Source organism: Typopeltis vanoorti, chromosome 10 (genome assembly GCF_054136105.1).
Source record: "Typopeltis vanoorti isolate ZY-2024b chromosome 10, IOZ_Tvanoo_1.0, whole genome shotgun sequence".
Taxonomy (NCBI): Eukaryota; Metazoa; Arthropoda; class Arachnida; order Uropygi; family Thelyphonidae; genus Typopeltis; species Typopeltis vanoorti.
Window position 1 is genome coordinate 60,627,406 of NC_143558.1, and position 26,941 is coordinate 60,654,346.

At 35.3% G+C, this 26,941-nt stretch overlaps 1 protein-coding gene and 1 pseudogene across 5 annotated transcripts in view; one reads left to right on the top strand and one right to left on the bottom strand.

Moving 5' to 3' along the window:
• LOC150102448 (dehydrogenase/reductase SDR family member 7-like) overlaps positions 1-26,941 on the top strand; it is a 149,545-nt gene that overhangs the window by 68,786 nt on the left and 53,818 nt on the right. For all 5 annotated transcript variants that reach the window (XM_090399697.1, XM_090399698.1, XM_090399694.1 and 2 more), the window contains exon 4: positions 13,412-13,604. In XM_090399697.1, coding sequence (XP_090255823.1) covers positions 13,412-13,604 — 193 coding nt within the window. The remainder of the gene's footprint in view (positions 1-13,411; positions 13,605-26,941) is intronic.
• LOC150102449 (small ribosomal subunit protein uS19 pseudogene) lies at positions 3,846-4,296 on the bottom strand (annotated as a pseudogene).

A 26,941-nucleotide genomic window follows, 5' to 3' on the forward strand; every position in this document is an offset into this window, starting at 1 on the left:
CTAGTCTATTCTCAAGATTTATGTTTCCCTTTGCTTTAGTAAGACAGGAGCAGGTATATATCTGTTAAGATTTTTATATCTTTATATTTCTCTTAGAGAAACAACAATATAATATTATGGATAGCATAAGTGTCCATATGGCTTGTTTAACATGACTCTTTATTTCAATATACTTAATTCAACAATGATGACAAGATAGTCAATAAAAATATTCCCATTCTTGTTTTGTATGTTGAGGATGATAGATCTGTGCCATTTACCTTAAGAAAAAAACTGAATAAATATGCTAAGTGTTTCTAATGTCACTAGCAGAAGTAGCAGTATACTGAACTGTGTTAAGAAAAGTATATTTTTTTTAAATACATTGTTTTAAAAATCATGAACTGTTGTGCTCAGATTTGGTCACCTAGTTGTCATTGTGATGTTGAAACACAATAAGATCCAGAGACAAATAATGAAAGTGATATCAGGACTCTGGAGTGTTAGTTATGCATAGCATTTGAGGGAATGTATATTGCAGAGTTTGCCAGATAGGAGGAAAAGAGGTGATATGACAGAGACACTTCAAGTTAGTTAAGGGATTTTATCAGATTAATACAGAAGGGATTATAAAAAGAGTGGAGTGTAAGATGGGAAGAACAAGTGCTCATCTCCGGAAGTTGTGTAAAGATTTGGTGAAGAAGAGTGTGAGGAATAGATTTTTTACATGGAGAGTGGTTGGTAAGTGGAATACATTGCTGATGTGCATTGTGAATGTGAGGAGCATAAATCATTTCAGGATTCGATATAGTAGACATGTTTCTAGTTAAGTAGGTCTCCCATGATAAATCTTCTGACTCCATAGTTGTTACTATAGTAATAATAATAATTGTACAGTATAATTTGTGAACTGTGATGCTGCACTAGAATATGAATCCACAATTATCAAGCACTGTTATAAGTTTCATGCATCATCATCCCCATCATAATTTAGTATAACAGAATGTAAATAAGAGGTATTTTCTTCTCCAGGTCTGGAAGGAAATCCTTAATGACTGTGATTCTTTGTGTTTTTAATAGCAGCAAAAATATCCCTCCAGTATCAAGGAACACAACCAAAAATTTGGTGAAGATATGTCGACAATATTTTTATCATATAGCTGGTTCTACTATAGCCCAATTAGAAGATTTCGTTACCTTCATGAACAACATTCATCCTCAAATCAAATTCACAGCTGAATTGGAAAAAATAGGTCTTTACTGTTTTTGGATACATTAGTTGAGACATCAGAGCAAAACACACCCAACTTCTCAGCCTACAGGAAACAAATTAACATTATCTGCATGCAGTTGGTTCATCAGTACCCAGCACAAAAAATAGGCATTATCTGTTTCTTATGATATAGGAAGTGAATTTATTCACTTACAGAATTTCCACAAATGTAGATAAAAGAAACCAAGAGCCAAAGCATTTTAATTCTATCCTTCCAAAAATGGCTACAACAGAATATTAGTCAAATAAATTCTATCTCAATCCAAAACAAACAAAAGAACAAATAAAAAAAGAATATAAAGGAGCAATGATTCTCACATATATACAATCACAAATAAAATAGCAAGATTGCATTGCCAAAAAAAAAAAAAAATAATAATATTTTACCTTGGGTATAATAAATGTTAAAGATATACCAAGTCAAGTTTGTGCCTGCAAGTGTTGCAAGTCTTGTTTGTTTGCTTGCTTACTTGGGATATGGAGTAAAATCAGGTTAAAAATAGCTTGGTATCTTTAACATATATATATAGATGACATGAGATGAGATATATATATAAAACTAGCTTTCTATCCAATCAACAAAATCTCCTAAACCACCACATCTGCCACTTAAAACAAAAAAAAAAAAACAGGTATCCACAAGATCACTTGCTGTTGTGGGCTATACTGCATAGAAATAAACTGGAAAGATATGCCAGAGAACACATTAAGGACATTCAGAATGAAAGAAAGCACAATCAGGGTTGGCAGCACATTCAACAAATACAAAATATCTAATAGAATGGCAACAAACTGAAATGCTCCACATTGATTACCATTTTTACTCAAGAGCATTCAAAGAATAAGCTTTAATGAAGTATCCTCTACAGTTTAACAAAAAACAAGGGATGATTTTACATCAAATCTGGTTTTCCTTAATCTATCACAACATGCTTTTGTCTATCAGCAGTACACAGCAACCCAGGAACCAGCAGCCAGCTTAACAGCGAATGCACACTTTCTATTGTTTAAACGTTTTCAAATATTTTTTGCTAGAAATGTTAACCGTTATTACTTTGCTTGTATTTTTTTTAATTTCTTCATGCTATTTCCTGATGAAGTGAAACAAAATTTTTTCATGTAACTAGTCAAATTAAAGCATAGTTTCGTTTTGACTTCTTTGTGTGTGGTTTAATACTGGAAAATGGTGATTTTAGTATATCCTTTCTCCACAGAAGCCTACACAGTGAGTTCCATGTTTGTATTTAATTGTGCTTACACGTCATGAAAATTATTTTATATTCTATTCATAGTCCTGTTGCAAACGCAAATATAGCTGGATTAATTTGTTTATAATTATGTTTTAATTAAACAGTTTGAATATGGAATATTACATAAATGAGACCAAGATTCTTTATATAAAACAATGCTATCTAGTTTATATTAAAAGCAGTTTGCTGTTCATCTTCATACTATTTGACACTAAGCATCTTATTTGATGATGCCAAAATAGCTTTATCTGGTCATATAATGATGCAAATTTTTAAGATTTTGCTAATCTAGTTTTAATTATAAGAGTTTTTTGTTTTACTAATTTCTTAATATTTTAAAATATCATCAGATTACACAGGAGTATTATTATTAAGAGAGACCTCCAAGGAGTCAGAGAATCATTGGAGAATCCATACCATCTGTCACCTTTTCCTGAATTTGTTCACACTACTTGCACTTGCTACCTCCAAAGGCAGTCTATTCCAAACATGTACTACTCTGCAAGAGAAAAATCTAGCTCTCACCCAGATGTTGGAAATTTTTCCACTTGGTTATACTATAAATTAAAGATGCCAAGAAATTATATTCTTGGTTTAATCCTTTATCCAAGTGTAAGTAAACAACGTTTACACCTGAAGTATCTTCAGGACAGGGCAACTCATATATAGAGAGGCTAATGACTTAGTCTCTCATAATGCAAAGCACATATCTTTTGGACATGTATAATGCTATGCAGTATGGGAAGGATCACTACCCAGACCAGTTTTGATCTTTATTGAAGTCGCTTCAGTGGGAGCCAGACCCAAAGGTGATACAAAGATTGAAGTAGTGGAAGTCATATTTCCATATATGAGTAGCCAAAAGGTGTCACATGTTATTACTAAAATATTCTGGATTAGAAGTAAATGTTGGAAGTTTTTCCACTTGGTTATACTATAAATTAAAGATGCAAAGAAATTATATTCTTGGTTTAATCCTTTATTCAAGTGTAAGCAAACATAGTTTGTGCCACAAGCAAAGTTTGCCATGTCCTGAAATTACTTCAGGTGCAAACTTCGTTTGCTTAAAAAACTACTGTACCAATTACATTCGATACTAGTTAGTATGTTATCTCTGATATATATATGTATCAGAGTGTATATATATATATGTGTGTGTGTGTGTGTGCATGTGTTACATTTGTATAAGTATGTATATAAAAATGTATTACTGTATTATTAAAAGCATTACAGTAATTTTTTTTTTCTGTTAAAATAAGTATTTCAAATCTTGAAAAGGCTTCAATATTTTTTACATGGCTAAATTTTATTATTCAGTTATTACACAAAATTATAAATTTCTTTTACTTCAGTGGAATAAATTTTGATGAACGTGTGGCATCAATTCTAGGTCGACCATGCTTGACAGGCTTGTATGTAATACTGAACTCGCCAAAATAATGACCAATCATTTCTGGCTTAATTTCAATCTGATTAAAATTCTTTCCATTATATACACTAACAATGGATCCAACCATTTCTGGAACAGCAATCATGTCACATAGATGAGATTTCACACTTTCAGACTTCTCAAGAGGTCTTACTTCCTTTTTTGCTTTGCGCAATTTTTTATCAATGCCATTGGTTTATGTTTCATGCCTCTTGAAAATCACCTCCTTGCACGACAGTGTAGAAGTTCCATTAATTGTGTATTATGTATATCCAACAGCTGATCGAAATCTACCCCCCCGATAAGTATATTTTCTAAATGTTCTTTTTTTTCTTCAGTGCTTCTTTTTGCTGTTCCTCTTCCATAATTGTAATCAACATAAGCCAAATCACAAAATGAACCATTTCCATTAAATAATTTGAATATAAATATATTCATATATTTATATTCAAAGGATATATAAATAAAATGTTAAATATTGTACATTTCATTTGCTTTTGTCACAAATCTGTAAATTTTGTGGCATCATGAAATGCAATATAAGCAACAGTTCTTGATTACATTCTAAAATTGTTAGACTTCTATATTTATATTTATACATTAAAAAATACTAGTATTCCCTTTATGTTAATATTCACTTTACTGATATATACAGAAATATATTTGTTTAATATTTTCTGCATAATGTTTTGCATTCTAATTCTAATTTTTAGTCTAAGTTTTAAAAGAGGTAAACCGTGAGTAGACATAACTATACATAATAAATAACGGAAAAACTCACATAGAAATATTATTTAATAGTATAATTTTCGCCTGTGTGTCACAGGCATCTTCAGTACAATTAGGCACAAAAATTAAACACTAACTGACAATTCCAAAAAGCGCCACCTAAGTAGCTGGTGTAAGATAACTAAAAAGGTCAATAACTTTCCTATAAAAAAAAAAAAAAAAAAAAAAAAAAAAAATTTACCATCCCTTATATACAAGGCATCAGTGAACGTGTAGCAAAAATTTTAAAACCACTGAATATTTTTGTTGCCTTTCGACCATTTAGAAAAATCTCCACCTTTCTCGCTTCTCCAAAGGACAAGCTTCCACATCTTAATCATCCAGGTGTCTACCAGATTCCATGCTCTTGTGGATTATGTTATTTCGGACAAACGGGAAGATCTGCCTCCATTCGGCTAGAAGAACACCAATCTTATATTGAATACTTTAAACCTGAAAAGTCTGGACTTGCAGAACATGCCATCTTCACTAGACACAGAGTTCATTGGAGAGAGACAAGAGTTCTTCACAAAAGTCAGTTTCTCATGGAACGCCTTTATAAAGAAGCATGTGAAACTCTACTTCATTCTCCTAACTTAAACAGATCCAACGGCTTACGTCTATCCCCTTTATGGGAGATAGTACTTTACAAATCAGCTAATCTTTCCTAACTTTTTATTGTATTAATTTTTTTTTTTTTTTTTTTTTTTTTTTTTTTTTTTTTTAGGAAAGTTACCTTTTTAGTTATCTTACACCAGCTACTTAGGTGGCGCTTTTTGGAATTGTCAGTTAGTGTTTAATTTTTGTGCCTAATTGTACTGAAGATGCCTGTGACACACAGGCGAAAATTATACTATTAAATAATATTTCTACGTGAGTTTTTCCGTTATTTATTATGTATAATTTTTAGTCTAATATTTACATATTGGTATGTTTTATCTTAAACATTGATGATATTAGTAATGTTGCATCTTGATATTCTTGGAAAAATTCCAAAATGTCATTCAGCTGAAGTGCCTTAACTAGCCAAAATAATTTTTGTTGTTATTGTACTTTCTGAAGAATGAATTAATAATCAAAATTAGTACTGAGTGGTTTGTGTATGCTGCAAGAAATAGCATGAATAGCTATAGAGAACTGCACTACAGTATGCTTATCTATAGTTACTTAGAATATTTGATGTAATTAATTTTATAAATGATTTTCTTGAGCAACACGAAGGAATAAAACTTTTTGATAAAATTCATGATGAATCTAGTAGGACTTGTAATTTTTCTTAATCTTAAACTTCTCCTCTCTCCCACATAGAAAAAAACAGCTATGCAAATTTTTATGCTCTTTTGTATATTTATTATTATTATTACTACTACATGACACCTCCAAGGAGTCCAAGGACTAATTGTGGGACGGTCCACTACACAACACTACTGCCATCAACACACACACACAACTCCCATCTAATGCCCACCACCACCAGTATTTTTGTCTGTAAATTGCATGTGTTTTTTGATAGCTGATTTGCTTGTATGCAGGATAAAAAAAAAAACCATAGGTCGGGAGTAAAAAACCCTGCTCTCTCTGTATGAGATCAGCTAACTTACCTTCAATTGAAAAAGTCCATATAAAGATTCCTCTTGTCATTATGAGAATCGTACTCTGGTCTTTTCCAATCAAAGGGCACATTCTTCCATCATTATTCCAGTTGAGCTACTGGTTTTAATACATAGACACCACTTTGTATTAAAAATTGAGACGACATCATCCTCCTCCTCCTCTAATGTAGATACATCATGATTATAAAGAATGGCTTCAGAGTTATCATCATCAAATTCCTGACATGTACCCTCAAGGGGGTGTACAGGATATGATAGTACTACATCAAAAATTTACATCATTACTAACTTCCTATCTTCAATTTTCCTCCAAATCAGTCTGTTACTTGTCAAGATTCCAACATTATCAGATCTCATATTTCTATCGTCTAAGGCACTTTGTACCATATTAATCCACCTATATCTTGGTCTTCTTCTGGGTCGTTTTGCTGCCAACCTGGCAGAGAACACTTGTTTTGCTAATCTTTCTTCGCCCATTCTGTTTAAGTGACCAAACCACCTGAGATTAGCTCTGCTAATGCATTCCTGGATGCTGACAATGTCAAGTTCTTTCCTAATATCCTCGTTTTTAATATGATATTGCCATTGATGCCATCTATTCACGCCTCTAATCTTTCTCAGTACTCTCATATCTGTGGTCTCTAGTCTTTGGTCAAGTGTTTTACTTCTGACCTAGACTCAGATCCATTAGTTAAAACTGGTTTGAACACTGTCTTGTATACAGCTAACTTAGTGTTCCGACTAATTTCACTCTTATTCCATATGAATTTATTCAATTGACTTCCTACCATACCAGCTTTGTTGATTCTGTTGTCTATTTCCATATTTAATTTACCATCTTCACTAAAAATCGTGCCTAAGTAGCTGAAATGTTTTACTTGTTCTACAGGTTCTCTGTTCAAAACACAGTTGATATTTTCAACGATTCTACCTGTTTTCATTGTCTTTTGTCTTTTTATTGCTGACCTTCATACCATATCTATTACAACAGTTATTCAATTTAGTCAGGGCATCTTGCAAACTTGATGCGGATTTATTTAGAAGTATAAAATCGTCCACATAAAACAAAGAGTTGACACTTCCTTCATAATGTGATCCATATAGATAATGAATAACTGAGAGGATAATGTACATCTTTGTCTCACACCAGATTTAACATTAAACCATCTTCCTATATTTCCTTCAATTCTAACTGCTGACTTACAACTCAAATAAAGACTAAGTATTGCTTGATATAATGCCCCATTGACACCATATAAATGTAGCATATTGAATAGCTTCTCTCTTGGCACCTTGTCATATGCCTTTTCCAGATCGACAAAACTTAAATACAGATCTTTGTTATATTCCCATGCTTTCTCAACTATTTGTCGTAAAGTAAAGATCTGATCCTGACAGCCTCTATTTGGCCTGAATCCAGCTTGCACCAAGCTTTTCTTCCACAATTCTATTCAACCGTTTCTCAAGTATGCTGGCATAAATCTTGCCCAAAACACTCAGTAGGGAAACACCTCTGTAATTCTCATATTCAGTTTTATTTCCCTTTTTATACATGGGTACTATGAAAGCTCTACTCCAATCATCGGAAATTCGTCTCTCTGTCCAGGCCTTCTGAACTATGCAGTGCAGCCACTGTAAGACTCTTATACCACCATACATCAGCATTTCTGTCGAATATCATCTACTCCTGCTGCCTTTCCACATTTCAAGCCTTTGATGGCTTTTTCTACTTCAAGTATGGATATGTATTCCTGACTGTATGCCTGGTCAGTGTTTTTTACCACTGTGCTGTCATCACTGCTTGTTTCATTTAGCAGTTTTTCAAAGTAATTACTCCATACTTCAAGGATATCTTTTTCTCCTGTTTTCATGTCACCTTTATCATCTCTGACTCCTTTTACAGCACTCTTTCCTTAATTTCTAAGCTTCTTCAACACCTCCAGAATATCTTACCACCTTCTTGATATTTATTTTCTATGTTGTTGCCAAAGTCCTCCCATGACTTTTGTTTAGCTAGTTTTACACAGTGTTTAGCTTTCTTACATTTGTCTCTGTATTCTCTCAGAGCACAAGATGACTTATTTGACAGGAACTTTTGATATGATTTCTTCTTTTCCTTCACTGCCTCTCTAACTTCCTGTGTCAACCATGGAGTTCTGATCTTTCTACCCTTGAAGACAACCTCACCACATGCCTCTCTGGCTGAATCAGTCAGGGTTTTCTTCAAGGTTTGCCACTGAATCTCCAAGGTTTGGTTCTTGTTCTCAAACTCTTTCATTTTTTCTTCAATAAGTTTTGTGTATTTTAGTCTACAGTTCACATCTGAGAGCTGCTCAACTTTTATTCGCTTTAAAACTTTCTTACATGTCATGCTTTTCAATATGAAATTCAGTTTTATCCTGCTCAAGAGTAAATAGTGATCACTTCCAATTTCAAATCCTCTGTACACTCTGGTGTCCTGCACCAGGGAGAAAATATCACTACTAACAATAACATAGTCAATGAGACTTTTCTTATTCCTTGTCTCTTCTCTCCATGTGAATTTGTGTACATCTTTATGTTGGAACATGGTGTTAGTAATAACCAGTCCATCTCCTGAGCAGAAATCCAACAGGTATTTGCCTTATAGATTTGCTCTTTTCTTCAAAATCTTCCCAAAATATTTTTGTATGCCTGGCAGTCACTTCCTACTCTGCTATTTAGATCCCCAAAAGGACCAACTTTTCCTTTTTCATTGTGTCAGTAGCATTCTCTAGAGCCTCAAAAAATTCCTCCACTTCTACCTTCTGTGGGACCATAGTCACAAATAAGTCTCATTGTCCAGTTCCCCATTCTGATATTTGCCCACATCACTCTACTTGAGACTGCCTGCCATTCAAGAAAATTAGCCTCATATTTAGTGTTGAATACTATGGCTACTCCTTCTTTTCCTTGATTTTCATTGCCTGAATATAACATTCTGTATTTATTGCTTAGAAAGATCTCACCAGTTTTTGTCTTTTTTTGTTTCAGTCACCCATATTATGTCGATCTGGTACTTATCTAATTTCTCAGCCAGCTCCATTTCTTTGCCATTCAGGCTTCTTATGTTGATAGTATCAATCTTTAACTCTGGTGATGTTGAGTTGGGGTGTAATTTCAGATTCATTCCAGTAGTTGACATTTTGCTCATCGCCCTGGTTTCCTGGTGAAAACAAAGGTCGTCTTGTTTAACCGGGCGTTGCCCCAGCCGGCATGAAATTTTGTCATGTTGTACCATAATTTTTTAGATTGGTTTAAGCCAATAAGGATACAGTTTGGTCGGCTAAATCACAAATTGTCAGCCCATCCTTGTTCATTCAGTATCCAGGTAGATACCCAAAGGGTGCACCACAGGAAGGTGAGTATTGGACATTAGATCAGAAGCCCAGGTCGGTTCTCCGCATTCCTTTAAAGACTATGTGAAGGTCTCCTCTCAGTTATACAGCTTTGACCCTTAAGCACCCACTTAAGATTATATGATTTATAACTTCTGAGTTATAAATCATATAATCAGTAATAATTGTATTTTTTAGTTTGTTTAAAAAAAACATTAAAGTGAATTCTAAGCAAACGTGTTATTTTGATTTGTATATGTGATATTTCTTGCAGTACCATGAATTATAAATACATGAAGAAAATTTGTTAATATTGAACTCGAATGTCATAAAATTTCAAGAAATGTGCTCAAAGGCATCTCCTTAATATAGTCCAGTAATTCCATTTGAAAAATTTCCCTTTTATTTGAAAAACCTGCTTGTCTGGAACACAAATAACTTTTATGATTTTTTCAGGAAAATATTAATTATCTGCTCTCATATCAAGATCACAGGGCTTTTCCCTCCAGGAAACTCAAATCTTATTAGACAGATAAACTATCCAGAGAATGCATATAATTCATAGATGTCCAGACTTTGTAGATAAGATCAACCACCCTGTCATATTATTATTATTATTGTGCCAGTATCTCCATGGAGTCAAAGAATCTCCATAGACTCTTTCCTCCCTACTCTGTGTCCTCGTAGTTGCTCAGCATGTAGTCATTGTGCTAATCTGGTGGCCCAAAAGTATCCATATCTTCCTGTGGACCCCCCCCCTCTGTCTATACCAGCAACCAACAGTATGTTTTCTTCTTACATCAGATAGCCTCAAATGAACCATCTCCCTAACACCTAAAATCCTGTTTAATGTCTGTTTTTGTTCGTTGAAGTTATTCAGCAATCATCAGTTGTATCCCACTTCTTGTCCTATTCCCTCTATGCTTCCTAAAAATAAAATACTCTTTAGATTCAATCCCTATATCATTTTCTGTCATCCAGGTCATTCAGATTTGAAACCTTTGAAACTGCATTCAGCATTGCATGTTCATTTCTGTGCATGTGCACACATGCTCATATGTCTGAGTGACTAAACACATTTGACTGCATCTCTCTCTCTAATACTTCTAGTTCTCTTGATTTTGCACTTCCAGCCTCTCACTGGACAGCACTCTCTCTCTCTCTCCAAAAATCCTCCAAAACTATTTGAATGCAGTCCATCTGGCATATACAACTCCTTTCACCCATCAAATTCACTACATACATCTATAAACTGCACACCATTCCTCCTGCACAACCTTCTCATTGAGTCATTTGCAACCATGGTCCTTCTTCTTCTTCTCGATTCATTCCTGTCACCCCAAGGCAGTAGACACAATCTTTATTTTCTCATTCTTCTTTTTTGCTTCTGTCAGCAACTCTTTCATATCATCTCTTGTTGCATGTTTCTCACTTTTCACATCATTCATGCCAGTCAAAACAATTCTTTCACTGCTCCCTTTGACAAACTAACATCCTTGATCTTTGCACTTGGGAACATACTTTCATCACCTTCTCATTAAGTATACCTCTTAAATCAAATCTCCATACAATACATTCTCCTCACTCCCAGTTTCTTGCACTTTTATACTTTTCTAGTTCACTTTTTCTTTCTTTCTCCCCTCCTGATGTACCACACAACAATTGTTTCTCTAATCACTGTAGCTTATGTTTTGTCCTGTGAAGGACATTGCATAAGCACTTTTTCACTCTTACTGTCACCTCATCATCCCCTTTACCATCAGCTATTTCTTTCATGCTCTCATTCATTTGCTTCTTCCATTCCTGCACTTTCTCCATCTTGCCTTATCTTGTTAATATTAGTTACTTCATTCTCCCGCTTTCCATGACTCGCATTTCTTGCACTCACAAGCAAAACATTTCCAACATGCTGTCTACTCTCACTTTCGTAAAATAAACCATTCACTCTTGGCAATGAATACATAGAATGCACTGCACCATGCCAAATCAGTCTCTCGTTAAATCAGTGAACAAGGATGCTTGACTGCCATTTTCCTTATACACATTGTGCTCTGAAAAAAATAAGTAAATTATTACTGAAAATAATTACTGAAATTGCTAATATTTGCTAAACTAAAATGCTTATCTGTAAGCCACATGCAGCACTGCTTCTACTATGCACTATGCTAACACCACCTATTAATTATAATGGTTTTATGAAGCTAAGGGACCAAATGTTGAGGGTTTTTTTACAGCCACTTCATGTCATTCATTAAGAAGGTCATTGGCCTTAACACAGGCAAAGAAATTCCTCATCTCATTTTCCTTTCTCCCTCTTTTACCTTATGGTGTCAAAGGTTTATTATTAATCATTGGACCTCAATTGTTCACAGGATAAGGTGGTCAGCCCAATGCCCTGGTGTATCCTATATCTGCAGTGGTGTTGAGTTCTCAAGGCTGGTTTGCCTGCTTTGTGGGATGAAAAAACTCCAGATAAACTGGGGAGGAAAACCTTGCTGTCCACTCCCAAGACCAGCTAACTTGGCTATGGCTGAAGAAGATCCTTTAGCTCCTCATGTCTCTGACAGGAATTGAACCTAGGACACTCCTTCCCCAAGCATATTGTTGCGAAGTGCACAGCCACTAGGCTAACCACACAAACAAAAATCCCTTTTAAATTTAGTGTTAAGCTATATTGTAGAACAAGCTGATTCAATTTCCCATATATTTGTAGTCATTTAATTTTGATACATATTAATCAAAACACTGCTGAAAATAGTTGTAATTATCACTCATTTCACATGCTTAGTGATACATCTGAGTTATTACAATTACCAGATTACAATTTCTTTATGATAAATCAAAACTAATCAGCAATCAAACACTAAATTATAAAAGTCATGAAATAAAGAGAATGGAAAACTATGATAATTGCTGCCTGTTTAATGTGGCTTTTGCTTCATTAAACCAGGCTATTTATGCATACTACTAGCCTAAGTTTTCCTGATCGATCTCTGTATCATATTCATCGATAATTGCTCTTTCCAGTTTTGTCTCATCAGCAAACAACTGGATATTTTCTCTGAAATCATTTCCTACATCGTTGTCGTAAGAAATGAATAGCATCAGTTCAAGTACTTAGCTCTAGGGTGAACCACTAGTTGACCACCTTTTCTTAGATTCATATCCCCCCCATCACCTATATTCTTACCCATTTCTCTAGTTTCGTATCCATTCGTATTGCTGTAATTTACGTAACAGAGTTCCATGTGATATCCAGTTGAATGTTGAATCCAGGAGTATTATTCTGTAGCTGTTTTCTTTATCCACCTCAATTTGTCACTTTATTGTTAAAAAAAAAAAAAAAAAGGGAAAAAAAGAAAATAAGGAAATTACTAAGGTAGTTACTGGAAGTTAGGCCATAGGATACTCATTGGCGGTTTATTGTGGCAAGGTATAAGGTTATGCATTTTAGGCTGAAAATATTTTCATCTGTGTACTACATTAGTTGAACTGAACTGAATGCTGATGAAACTAGAGATTTGGAAAGAGGTGGCAGACATGGAGGATAGGTAATTATAGGGGAGGCAGATTGTATTGATGGATTGTATTGCAATTTGCAATTGGGGTATTAGTGTAATATGAATTACCTTTTTAGGAACTTTTATATTTTGTGGAAAGATGAGTCATTTTTCTTTCAGCTTACAGGGAGGAAAAAGCTTTCTGAAATATTACAGTATTTATTAATATAGTCTTTTTAATAGATTGATATTCTGGTTAATAATGCTGGACGTTCCCAGAGGGCAGCCTTCCAAGATATCAATATTCAGGTGGATCATGAAGTATTTGATATCAATGTCTTTGGAACTGTAAATCTTACTAGAAAAGTTCTACCTCATTTTCTGAAAAAGAAAAGTGGTCACTTTGTAGTAACTAGTAGCTGTACTGGAAAAATTGGTGAGTTCTGGCCTTTTTATATATAATTTAATTAGTAGAAATAACTAAAAATAAATAAATAAATAAAAAAAAATTACATTCCTGATATAGATTTATTATAGTCATTATGTTCACTGCAATGTTCTATTCAAGAAATTATCTCTTAGGTGTCAAATTTGTTAGTTTGATTGAATTGTTTGAACATGTTATTTTGCCAGCTAAAAGCATCATATATCTTCAAAATACACATAATTCAATGTTTTTCTGTGAGACCACTGAACCACGCATTAATGAAAACTTTTGTTTTATAATTCCTTTTGAACTTGAAACAGCCTGTAACTAACAACCAGTCTTTTGACACAGAATTAACACATGCTTTTCATTCTAATGCGCATAAAAATAGTAGATGATTGTAGTTGTATGTGTATATATATATATATATGTGTGTATATGTATATATATATATATATATATATATATATAAAATGTAAATATATAACTAATTATATGAAGAGCCAATACAGCTCCTAGGAGCTAAGTTCACATTATGGTTCACATTACGGGTAAATATCAAGAATAGTGATCGGAGCTTGCTCCACCCTTTCTATGAGTTGCCTCAGCTTGCACTACCTTAAAGGATCAGGTGCTGCACTATCCAGGTATTTGCTTATGCTTGGAATCACCGAACTTTATATAGTTTCTATATTTGGCATGAAACTCTTTGAGTTTCTTATTCGGCTAAGAAACAATATGGGATATAATATCCCTTAACTTAAATAAGTTCATGTCGCCGAATTGAAGCCTTTGGCTCTTCATATAATTAATAATTTATTAGGACACCTTCTTGGCAATTCTCATAAAAGGGATGCAAGTTCTGTTTGCTACAAACTTGGTATTAACTAGGTCTACCTACTCACTGATGAGACCTCAAAAAAGGTCGAAACCGGTCTGGGTAGTGAACTTCTCTCATAATGTCGAACAGTAATACAGCTCCTAGGAGCTAAGTTCACATTATGGATAAATATCAAGAATAGTGATCGGAGCTTGCTCCACCCTTTCTATGAGTTGCCTTAGCTTGCACTACCTTAAAGGATCAGGTGCTGCACTATCCAGATATTTGCTTATGCTTGGAATCGCCGAACTTTATATAGTTTCTATATTTGGCATGCAACTCTTTGAGTTTCTTATTCAGCTAAGAAATAATATGGGATATAATATCCCTTAACTTAAATAAGTAAATATATAAATTTATTATTTATTATATATATTATATTTCTCATAAAGTTCATGAAACATCATGAACTTTATGAGAAATATGTGAACCGAGGTCTCTTCATTCAAGATGAAAATTATACATGATTTATTTACCTTGGATAATTTATTTACCCTTGAATAAAAGCGGTTCATAAATTAATGTTTTATTCATGAATACTATCACAAGAATATAATGTTGTGTAATTAATGAATAAATTTTTTGTTGTTTTTGGAATTTGGAAATATACATTTCGAGAGTGACTATGTAGTCCTGTCTTGTAAAATGAATATGCATATAGAGGTATGAAGACAGAAATAGTTGATGTGGAATTATAATGCAGGCAGCTATCATAGAACTTAAGAAATCAGCATGCAGGAGTACAGTTGATGAAAGAAGAAAGATCACTAGTTCATGGGAGATATGTAAGAAAAAATTGTTGACAGCAATTGCAGATGTATACTTCGAGTGAAAAAAGAAAAGTGATTTGGATTCAAATGGATGACTATAGAAATTAAAAAGGAATTGCAAATGAAAAAGAGATTATTGGAAGACATATAAGGAGAGACGTGGAAAACAGAATGAGGAATGTAACTAGGAAAGTGTCTAGTATAGTGAAGAGAGAAAAATTTACAATACAAAAAGGAGCTAGCACTCAATCCAGAGAGAGAGAATTCCAAGTAGGAAGGAAAAATGATTGTGGATGGTTTACCTTGCTGAATGGAGAGAGGATTCAGTAATATAGGTGACATAGTTGAACTATTTAATGATCACTTCATTTAGTTGTTTCATTTGGTACATCAGGCTTTATTCCTAGATGGAAAAGGAGGGATGAAGTAGTAGAATAAAGGTTACAAACTATAGGCCAGTTTGTATTTCTTCAGTAATTGTTAAGATTTTGAAAAAAATTGGTAAGAATCCTCCAGCAGAAAGAATGGAGATGTCAGTTTAATGCAACTAAATGTAAGATTTTAAATTGGAGATCCGTAGATAGGATACTTCATTACTCACTTGGTGGAGAAAGCAAGGGAACTTTGGATGATTGTAGATAGAAATTTGAAGTTAACGTGTTGACTGCCATTTTTTTTTGAAAAAAAAACATTGCTTTATTTATCTCATAGTTGATGTCCTGAAAGAAGTAGTACTTCTGTATGCCAACTACGAATTATCTTGTATCACCCCTTCTACTGGTTCTACTTATCACTCCGTATTGTTTCACTGTAGTGGCTTGTGCAAACTAGTTGATTCTTGCAGAGTGTAGATTCAATCTAGATATCATTGTGTTTTATGCAAGGTGCACGAAACGGCATACACATCATGTTCATGAAAAAGAAAGCTAACAGAAAGAGAGAGAGAAATTTATAGAATATGAGTGAACCAAATTGGGAGGACTTTTCAACTTTTAGTTGAAAATGTGAAATTTTTTTTTTTATTTTCTGAATAAATCCATTTTATTTACAACTTGTTTCATTTCCTGCCGCCATCAAAACTTTGAATGTACTTGCCACAGATGCTCAGTATGTATAGTTAGCACGTATTTGCAACGAGAATGATCATAGTTGGCATCATAGATTGTCTTGGCCACTACGAGATAACTCGTAGTGGACATCCAGTGGCAGACCACCAACTACGAGTTATCTCGTAGTTGGCAGTCAATGTGTTAAGAGGACTTATTGCAATGGTTGTGAAGACATCACAGAGAATTGCTGAAATATAGAGGAAAGCATTAACCATAAAAGGGAAAAAAAAGGTGGTGACCCTATTTGTATAAATCTTTGACAGACCACATCTGGATTTCTGCTTTCAGATCTAGTCATTGGGAAGTAACCTTGGAAAGGGTACAGAGACTGATAACAAAAATGATATATGAAGTGTACAATGCTGGTTTATGAGGATAGACATAAGACTGCAGATTTTGGTGGATAGAAGACAAAGGACAATATGATTGAGACATGTAAGCTGTTAAAGGCTTATTATTAGATTAATTCTTTGGTGATTTTTCATATGACAGAATGAAGGAAAGGAATAAAGACAAGTGGCCATCCTTGGAAGCTGCAAAAGGAAGTAGTGAGTAAAAGGGTAAGAAGTAGTTTTTTTTAATGGAGAGTAGTAGGAGCATGGAATGCGTTGCCTGAGAGAATCATGAAAGTGTAAACGATGGATGAGTTTATGGAGCAATATACAATAAGTGCTGAACTACCATGATGAATCTTGTGACTCTATAGAGATCAAGAAAATAATAATAATAAAACTGTAGTCATTCCATACATTAAGGGGATATCAGATAAAAAAATAGAATATTACACAAATACAACCTTAATGCCACTTTTAAACCTGCAAAATTAAAGAACCTTATTTAACTCCTCAAAGAACCCCATTCCTTCCCTGCCCCATCTTGGAGTATACTGTATTCATTGTACCTGTAACTTAAATCACATAAGTAAAATTGGATGTATGATTCCAATCTGGAAAAAGGAATGCAAACAACACATTAAATTTAATAATTATGTTTGCTTAATACAATGAGTGAGCTAAAGGTTAGATAATTTGGAAGCCTAGCTCTAAAGACTAAACATTAAACAGTTCAAACCACTACAGGAATGAAATTTGCCATGCCTAAGGATTAAAGCAAGGGATCTTTAATTTATAGTATAACCAAGTGGAAAAACTTCTAACAATTCCCTCTAATCCAGAGTATTTTATTAATGAGTTTTGACACCTTTTGGCTACTTGTATATGGAAATATGACTCCATTCGTGGAGTAACTTCATGTGCAAACTTTGTTTGCTTAAACTTTGATAAAGGATGAAACCAAGAATATAATTTCTTGGCATCTTTAATTTACTTACTGCAATTCTTTGTCCCATCTTGCAAAATGTAATGTTGCTGCAGTCAGTCAAACACCTATCAATGAAACAGTAAATTATATATAACAGACTGCATTATCTAGGTAGCAACAACAGCCTCAGATCTGAACACATCATCTCGATTTTTACTCTGCCCACAGCCTTGGGCAGAGTAAAAAATCGAGATGGAAATCTCGATTGGGCAGAGTAAAAAATCGATCTTGATCTTTATTGGGCAGCCAATGAAGATCAAGACAGTGTATGGGGTATATTTCATAGATACCTTACCACAATAAACTTAATAGCATTTAAATGTACTTGGGCCAAGGTAAGTTATGTGAGACATCAGCGTCAAAAACAATTATGGATCCAATTTATATCATCGATCAATCAAACAGCCAGTTAAAAAATTTGTCTACTTTGGAAGATAATGGAGCTGATCCCAAAGCTGTTGCAGACACTTAAGGCAAAAATTTGTCAGAATCTCAGCAGATGTTTCATATCCTCCTGAATTTTTAATATTGAAAGCAATAAAAGTAACAGTAGCTAAATTTTTCTACCAATAGGCTTGAGCCATACATTTGGCCATTTATTAAGAAGGAACTAAAAAGAGCTCTTTTACTGTCTCACCCTAGTGCAGTAAGTCCTGATGAGATCCATTATTAAATGATAAAACATCTTCCATCATCTTCTGCGGATCTCCTTCTTTTAATATGCTACCTAATACCTCCAGAGGAAAAGTTTCCAGATTCTTGGTATAAGTCAGTTGTTATTACTATTCCAAAACCAGGAAAGGATCCAACACAAGCAAATAATTATCAACCTATTGCTCTGACCAGCTGCATTTGTAAGACATTAGAGAAAATGGTTAATGCCAGACTTCTCTGGTATTTAGAAAGTGGCAATCTTCTCTCCAATACACAATGTGGCTTTTGTAGACATCATTCAACTTTAGACCATGTGGTCCATTTAGAAACTTGTAAAAGAGAAGCATTCCTGAAGTAAGAACATCTGGTTTCAGTGTTCTCTGACATGGAAAAGCTTATGGACACAGCCTGGAGATATGGCATATTAAAAGACCTCTATAATCTATGTCTCAGAGGACACTTGACTGTATTTATTAAAAACATTCTATCCAAGCAAGGTTCCAAGTCAGAATGAGAAGTGTGCTATCTTGTCCATATCATCAAGAACAGGGTGTTCCCCAAATCTCTGTCTTAAGTGTGATACTTTTTGCTATCAAAGTTAACTTAACCAATGAACAGCTTCCTCCCTCTGTAAGGCAGTGCTCTATATGTCGATGATGTCACAATTTACTGTCACTCTCGTAACATGAGGATATTTGAAAGACAAATATCCTCATCTTCAGCAAGCAATTGATCGTGCCTCTCTATGGGCTCTTAGTAATGGGTTCAGGTTTTCAACAGAAAAAGTGTCTATGTATATTTCTGTTGAAAATACACTCTTCATCCAGATCCTGAATTAAGAATAGCACAAACTGTTATTCCAGTAAGAACAAAAGCCAAGCTTTTGGGACTTATCTTTGACAGAAAACTTACATTCTTAGCACATATTCATCAACTAATAGAAAAGTACAAGAGAGCATTGAATCTCCTTCACACTCAATCCTCTAATGAATGGAATGCATATTTTTCTTCATTGCTTCATCATTATCATGTGCTTATATGTTCAAATCTGGATTATGGGTCTTAAGTCTATAGTTCTGCAAGGCAGAATAACCTGCGAAGGTTGGATCCCATCCATCATCAGGGTATGTGGATAGCTACTAGTGTCTTTTTGCACATTGCCCACTGAAAGTCTTTATGTTGAATCAAATGAACTGGCTCATCACTTAGATGGAAACACTTGTCTCTTAATTATGCCCTAAAAATAAGTCTCTTCCAGAGCATCCAGAGAGACAGTACTTGTTTCTCTTCACTGGGAAGTTCACCGAAGAGAAAACACACATCAGACACCATACGTCCTTTTTGGTAAGCTTGTTAAAGAGACTATGCTAGCCTGTTGGCTTGAGTATTGATGACACCAAACATAACAGCATCTTTCCATGGTGATTTGCACTCCATCCTACAAACTCACTTTTGTCAACTACAGAAATTTCATTCTCCATCATTTGTCTGCCTGCAATTGTTTAATGCACCCAAAACAGCCCACTCTGATTTCGTGCCCATCTATACTGATAATTCAAGATCAGAGAGCACTGTTGGCTGTGATGCTGTGTTTCTTGACAATACCGTCTCCAACAATACTGTCTCTCTCTAGATCCCACCTGATGGCAGTAATTATACAGCAGAGTTGCATGCTATTCACGTTGCATTTAGGCACATAAAAGAAAATCATTACCAAAATTGCATAATTTATTCACTCGTTATTTTTGGAGGCCTGAAGTAGATTGAAAAAGTTCCACATTTGGTCTCTAGACTAGGGTTTTTGGACTATGCAAAAAATAAATTAAAAATGCAATATATATATATATATAAAATTGATAAAAATAGAAAAATAATCTTTAGCCCGCTGATAGAGTTTGAAAGAGGCATCGTGATAGAACGCCATGCTGCAGGCCTATCTCTGTTTGGAAAATTGTTGACACTTTGGGCCATCCCAGGTTGACAGTCAGTAATACCATACTGAGATTGGAAGCACAGGGATCAACTACAAGTGCTATCCAAAGTAGAAGACCAACCACACCTACCGAACATGACCGCAGAGTGCTAAAGAATAATATGTAAAAATGTAAAAATCACCATTCGTCAGCTGACACGTTGAATGCAGAGTTCCGGACATTGACTGGATGTCCAAATATGCACAAAAAACATAGGTTTCCATGGTAAGACCACAATATGCAAACCCATATTACCCAAACCAGCTTATAGTGTCATCTTCAATGGTGTAAAGAGCATGTACAGTGGGATGTGGAAACTTGGAAAGCTATGTTATGGAGTAACGAATCACAGTACACCCTCTACTGAGCAGATGGATGGGTTTGGCAGATGCTCAGTGAATACCTCTTACTAGAGTGCATAACCCCAACTATGAAATTCAGAGGTGGCTGTGTGATTGTATGGTCCTGTTTTTCTTAGTTTGGCTTGGACCTCTATTTGTGGTACCACAAACATTGAACTCTGAGGGGTATCTGAACATTCTGGATAGTGCAATGCTTCCTACTTTGTGGTGTTTCTACCATATTAACTATTGTTGTCTCTTTCACCAAGGCATTCTGTTATAAGGCTTCTGTTGTAACAGCATGGGTTGTGGACATCACCACACTTGCCTGGCCTCCACAGAGTCCTGAACTCAATCCTATTGAACATGTGAGGTTGATTTGGAGCATTGAGTGAAGTCAAGGGACGTCTGTCTCCCACAACATTGTAGGACCTTATTACATGCCTACAGGAAGAGAGGTCCAAAATTCCCATTAATTGCTATTGTAAACTTGTGGAAAGTATGTCCTGCAGGATCGCTGCACTTATCACAACAAAAGGAGGTCCTACATCTTATTGAGGTGGGTACCGTGGCTGTTTGTTCTTCACGCTATGGTGTCTGTTGACTCCTTTTTAAGGCAGTATGTCCACACCTAACAAATCATTATTAGTTACTGTTTCATGTCTGTCACAGAGATGATGTCTCTGTGACTGACAGACAGACACGAAACAGTAAGTTGAAAAAAATTACACTAAAAGCCTGAATTCCTAAGACTAGATAACAGCACTCACTATGGGTGCTGTTATCTAGTCTTAGTTGTTGGACAGTAGGTCTAAGGATTTAAGTTTCCCAAATCTTGGGAAGTTTAACACACCCATATTTATTAAGATTAGGCTGATTTAACAAATCTACTGCTGATTCTAAGAAAATCCTATAAACTTGTATTTTATTGTTCCTCTATGCTGCATTCATTCCATTAAACCTAATAACAAGTTTAAACCAACATCTAAGGTGCTGGTGGCAAAGTGAGAGCTGTGAAAAGATACTTTTAAATTTTCAAATTTTGTGTGGTAATATTGATAATTTGTTATTTAAATATTGTTGTAGTTAAAGTTTTATATTTATTAAATTCCTTCGAGTTTCTTGTGTGTAGCTTTGAGCATGAGCAAAGTGATGATTGGACATAGATTATTATGAAAGACAAATGTAAGTGGCATAGATTTTTCAGAAATGATAAGGTGCCACAATTGCATCATCTGTGCTTTGGAAGAGATTGTAGATGTTACTAAAATAAATAGCCATACGGCTTCATTTCAGCAATGTAAAATTACATAGACAAAGAGGATATTAAATCCAGCATTATTTCAAAGCCGAATGTTGTAAAAACTATGAAAGTTTTGTAAAAATTACCAGAGAGCTTACAAGAATACAGTCCTCGGCATTGGATTTGCCTTAGTTTGCAATGCTTAAAAGACATGAATGCTGCCCGAGTGTCCATAGTGAAGATACTTATGTGGAGAGGATTAATAGGAAAAATGAGAGAGTTTGAGTGTGCAAGAAGTGTAACATGCTTATTGATTATGTTATGGCATGAAATGTGAGTTGTAGCAGGCAAAAAAAAAAAAAAAAAGATTGTGGAAATACTGTCAGCTCCACTACAGAAGTAATTGGAGTTGACAGTACAGTTGAGTGCTTAAACAGTAATGGTAAGAGAGCTGACAAAAATGGTGGTAAGTTAGGGTGGATAGATGGCAGTGAGTTTGCTGCAGTGAGCGGTAGGAGGGCAGACATAGCTATATGTAAGTAAGTGGCGGTGAGCAGCAAGATAGTGAATGTGCAAGGTAATGAAAATGAGATTAATGTAAATGGCAGTGAGAAAATAATTGAAGAGATGAAAGTTGAGGCAAGAGGTTCAGTGTATGAGGAATGAAATGAGGAGAATTACAAATATGCATGGAAATTTGAGGAAGACTGGGATGAAAGATTTTAAAGAAATATTGAATGATTTGAGAGTAGCAATGTATGGGGATTTGATGATTAGAGGTGTGGTAAGTGAAAAGGTGCACAAGGTTTGTTTTCCTGTAGGTAGAATGATCAGGGTAATAGCATTGAATAAGAGGAGTACGCAAGCAAAACAGTTGATAGAAGTAGTTGGCACAAATTTTTATTTCGTATCCAAACAAAAGTGTTACAGTAGTAAGTAATTGTTACAACATTATTTACAATAAATTAGAATACATTACAAATGAAAACAGCTTAAATTTAATAGGTAAATATACAGGGAATAATAAGTAAAATATGAAGGAAAAAGAAACTGTACATAAGTTATATACAATAAATGTGGTCAGATGTTCCTCCAGTATCTTGCGCAGTCAACTGCTCTTTCCATACAGGATATAAGGTCCTCTTTTGTGCAAGGTGATTGAAGAAGGGGGCAAGAAAGAAGGTGTTCCATGGACTGGGTTGCCCCACACTCACAATTATCTGGTCTAGTGAGGTAGCCCCCATTTGATGAGGTTTTGTTTGCAACGTCATCCTATTGTCCGTAGTCTGTTGAGGCTTTTCAAAGTATTCCAGTTCAAGTGGGCACCACATGGAAGATGTCGGCTGTTGGAACACCATATCCTGAGAATAATCAGTATTATTCTCAGAATATGGTGAAAACCATTGTTGCAGTCTTGTCTCTAGAGGGTTTTTAGATGGTTTAACAGTTGCTAGAAAATTATGTCAGGATCTTTCTCTGGGACACTATAGTCTGGCCAAATAGTGGGTGGCACTCATCATTCATTTGTTTGCTTCTTTTGTCAGCTGAGAATGCAGATCTTCAAATTGAAGAGGGTGCAATAACAGCCAAAGTATACTGTAATTAAGTGGCAGCTTTCATTCAATGCAGGGTCAAGTTTTTCAGCATGGCAGGATCTGACTCATACCGGACAGTCATATTCAGCAAAAGAATAGCAAAGGGCCAAGGCAAGAGATCTCAGTATGCTAGGGTCTGCACCCTGTTTGGAGGAAGTAAGCTTTCTTAGTATATTGTTTCTCACATTAACTTTCGCCTTTGTTTTTTCTGTGTGTGTTTTATATGAAAGAGTGCGATCGAGAGTCACATCGAGGTAGACTGGGTTCTAAGAATGTTCTATATTAGAGCCTTCCCAAGAAATCTCTAGCTTCCTGCTAGCTTCCTTATTGTTAATGTGGAAATGGCCAGTCTGGGCTTTCAAGGGGTTTGGTTTTAATCTATTATCGCTATAATATGTGGTTAGACTATTTAAGGGAAGTGATAGAGTAGTTTCAATGGACTTGAAATTATTTGAATAGTTATGGCAAAGGTCATCACCATAGATAAAATTTCTAGTTCCTGGGAAGATGGGGGGGATCATTGATGTAGATGTTGAAAAGTAATGGTGATAACACACTTCCCTGAGGATGCCAGTGGCTCCCCCCCCCCCAGGTCCACAAAAAAAAAATGCATCTGTTTTCCAAGCGTGATTGGATCAGGAGGACAAGATGATAGTCTCTAGTTATTCCATATATTTTATTTCTGACTGTGAGATGGTTTATGGTATTGTATGCTGTAGTTAGGTCAACAAGGACTGCTCCTATAGCTAGTTTTTGCTCATAACCATTTTCTATATATCAAGTGAGGTTGAGAATTTGTGATGTACAGGTCTAAAACCAGCCTGCTCAGCAATAAAATGGGATTCGATTAGTGATTCAAAATAGAAATAGAAATTTCTATTTCTGTTGTAGCCTATTCAAAATTAATCATTCATTGAGTTTAAAGATGTTGCTGAGTAGTGATATAGGTCTGTAATTTTTTGCTTCTGTTGGAGTGTTCCCTGGTTTCAGAAAGGCCACCACTTGAGCATGCCTCCAGATAGTTGGTATCCTTAGGGTTCTGAGGCAAGTGTTGTATATGTTTAATAAATACTCTTTAGTCCTGGATCCAAAATGTTTAATTTGTTCATTACAAATATCATCAAGGCCTGCAGATTTTCTAGGTTTTAATAGGTCTATGGCAGTGTTGAGTTCAGTGATCGTGAAATCTGAATTAATCATATTTTGTTCCTCACTTGGGGTTCTAAGTATTCTTCTTTTTCGTGTGCTTTTTAGGGAATTTTCCATTCAGCAGCAGCTGGTGAGCAAGTATGCGGATGTTCATATGGCTTAGTGAAATCCTTCCTAATTCTGTTGATAAAGTTCTATGCCTTTCTGCTACTATGAGTCATGTCAAGGGCTTCTATTTCTGTTTTCCATGAGGAACTCCTTTCCTCTGCCATCTTGGAGCATAATTCTTCTCCTGCATGGATAGTCTCCTCTGATAAGGGGTTGGTTGTAAAGTTGTAATTAGCATACTGGCTTGTATATCATTGGAAAGACCTGGAATGTAGTTTGTGTGGTACATATCCTTGGGGGATGTTTGGTGGAGATTTTCCTCAGTATTTTTATAAATTAGGAATACTCTCGAGGGTTTGAAGGGACTGGCCCTATGGACTTGTCAAGATCTTCCACGAAATCCTTCCAATTTGTTTTTTTTTGAAATTAACTCGTCGTTTGTAAGGGACTGTGTTAGGCATAATGGCTGGGTTGAATTAAAGCATTATCTATGTTGAATATGTGGAATAAGATTTAAAACCTTTTTAACACAAGTGTTGGATATTTTTGAGCTAACAAATATGAGGTCAGTGTTATAGCCCTGCTTCCCATCTGTCAACGTTGAAAGATGCAGGGAGTTTTCAGGTTTAGAGAAAAGTTTTCAGCCCATTTTTCAAGAAGTTCTTCATCTTCATTGGACTTTGTGTAACCCCAGTTAGTGCTATGGCTGTTAAAGTCACTTAATACCGCATTAGTCATGTATGCATTATTATTGAGCAGAATGTTGGGGAAGGAGAAAGCTTCTTCTGGAAGTTTATAAACTGAGGTGATTGAGATATTTTTAAATGTGATTGTAATGATCTCAATGTTTCTGTTGTTTGTTGAGTCAACGGACAACAGATTAAGTTTTCTTTAGTAAATATTGTACTACCATATTTATCGTGGGGTATCTCTTTGAGTTTTATGCCATGGTTGTAAGGTCTGGCGGCACCTTCCCCCTCTATGAATTTCTTGCAGGCAGAGCACATTGCAGTCATTATCTCTGCAAATATTTGCAATGAGATCTTGTTTGACACTGGAGAAGCCTTCAGCATTAAATGATATTATTTTTAGGCCTGGCCCCTGGTGTGATCCTTTAGGGCAGGAATTTGGGAGCATTTTAGTTTGATCACTTGCGTTTGATTGGTAGCAGCTTTAACTTCCCCTAATGGGTACTCACAGGGTACACGAACAAGAACCTAGCTGCTGCGTATTCCATTTGGCACAAATGATTTGACTGATAACAAGAAGAATGTAAGGATGGATGTTAAAGAGAGTGAAAGATAACAGTATAGTAGGTAAGGTAGTCAACATGTTGCTCAGGTGTGATAATGAGTTGAGAAGGTGAGTGAAGATTATGAATTGTATGCTAGTAGAGTTTTGTGAGGAGAAAAGAGTTCATTTTGTGAATGTGTGGGATGGATAGAGCTGAATGGAGAGGTGAGTGGCATTCGTAAAAAGAGTGAGAGACAGACAGCAAAAGGGGGGGGGTGACTGACACTGCGCGAGAAGTATAGATGATGGTTTCAGGAGTAGATTTGTGAGTGCACAAAAAAGAAATAAGATAGTCAAGGATGTGGGGGTTGACATTTAAGTCTGAGAGAGGTGTAATTTCAGTGATGATAGAGAGGAATTGAAATGGGGAGGAGTCATATCCAAGAAGTGGGGTCAGTGAGACTGTTATATAAACAGAAATGAGCTGGTGTGTGTGTGTGTGTGTGTGTGTGTGTACAAATACTGGAAGTATTCAAAATAAGGGTAATGAAATATAAAAAAAAAAAAGACAAGCCTCATAAACTAAAAGATTGTAATTGTCCATTTCATTTGTTACCTGCCTAGTTTTTCCTACCTGGTACAGTGTTCTGACATTCCATGATCCAATCTTTATAAAATTTTTTGTGGCTTCATAAGTGACTCTTTCAACAACAAGGGTTCCGAAAGGCTTTCCCCTTGGTGTGTCATATATACGTTATCCACATCAGACCAGGCTAGATAACAGCCTTCTGGGGTCTCGCAAGTCACGTCTGTTGCCAGGATTGTTCATCCAGATTTGCAGTTTCCATAATCAGATAATTTTTACAGAGAGGGGGTGATTAGCCCTTTGCCCAACCCCCGAAGGGGACCTGGCTATACCCCCCGGGTCTCCATTTATCACCTCTTAAGATACGCAGGAGTGTGGTTGGGGT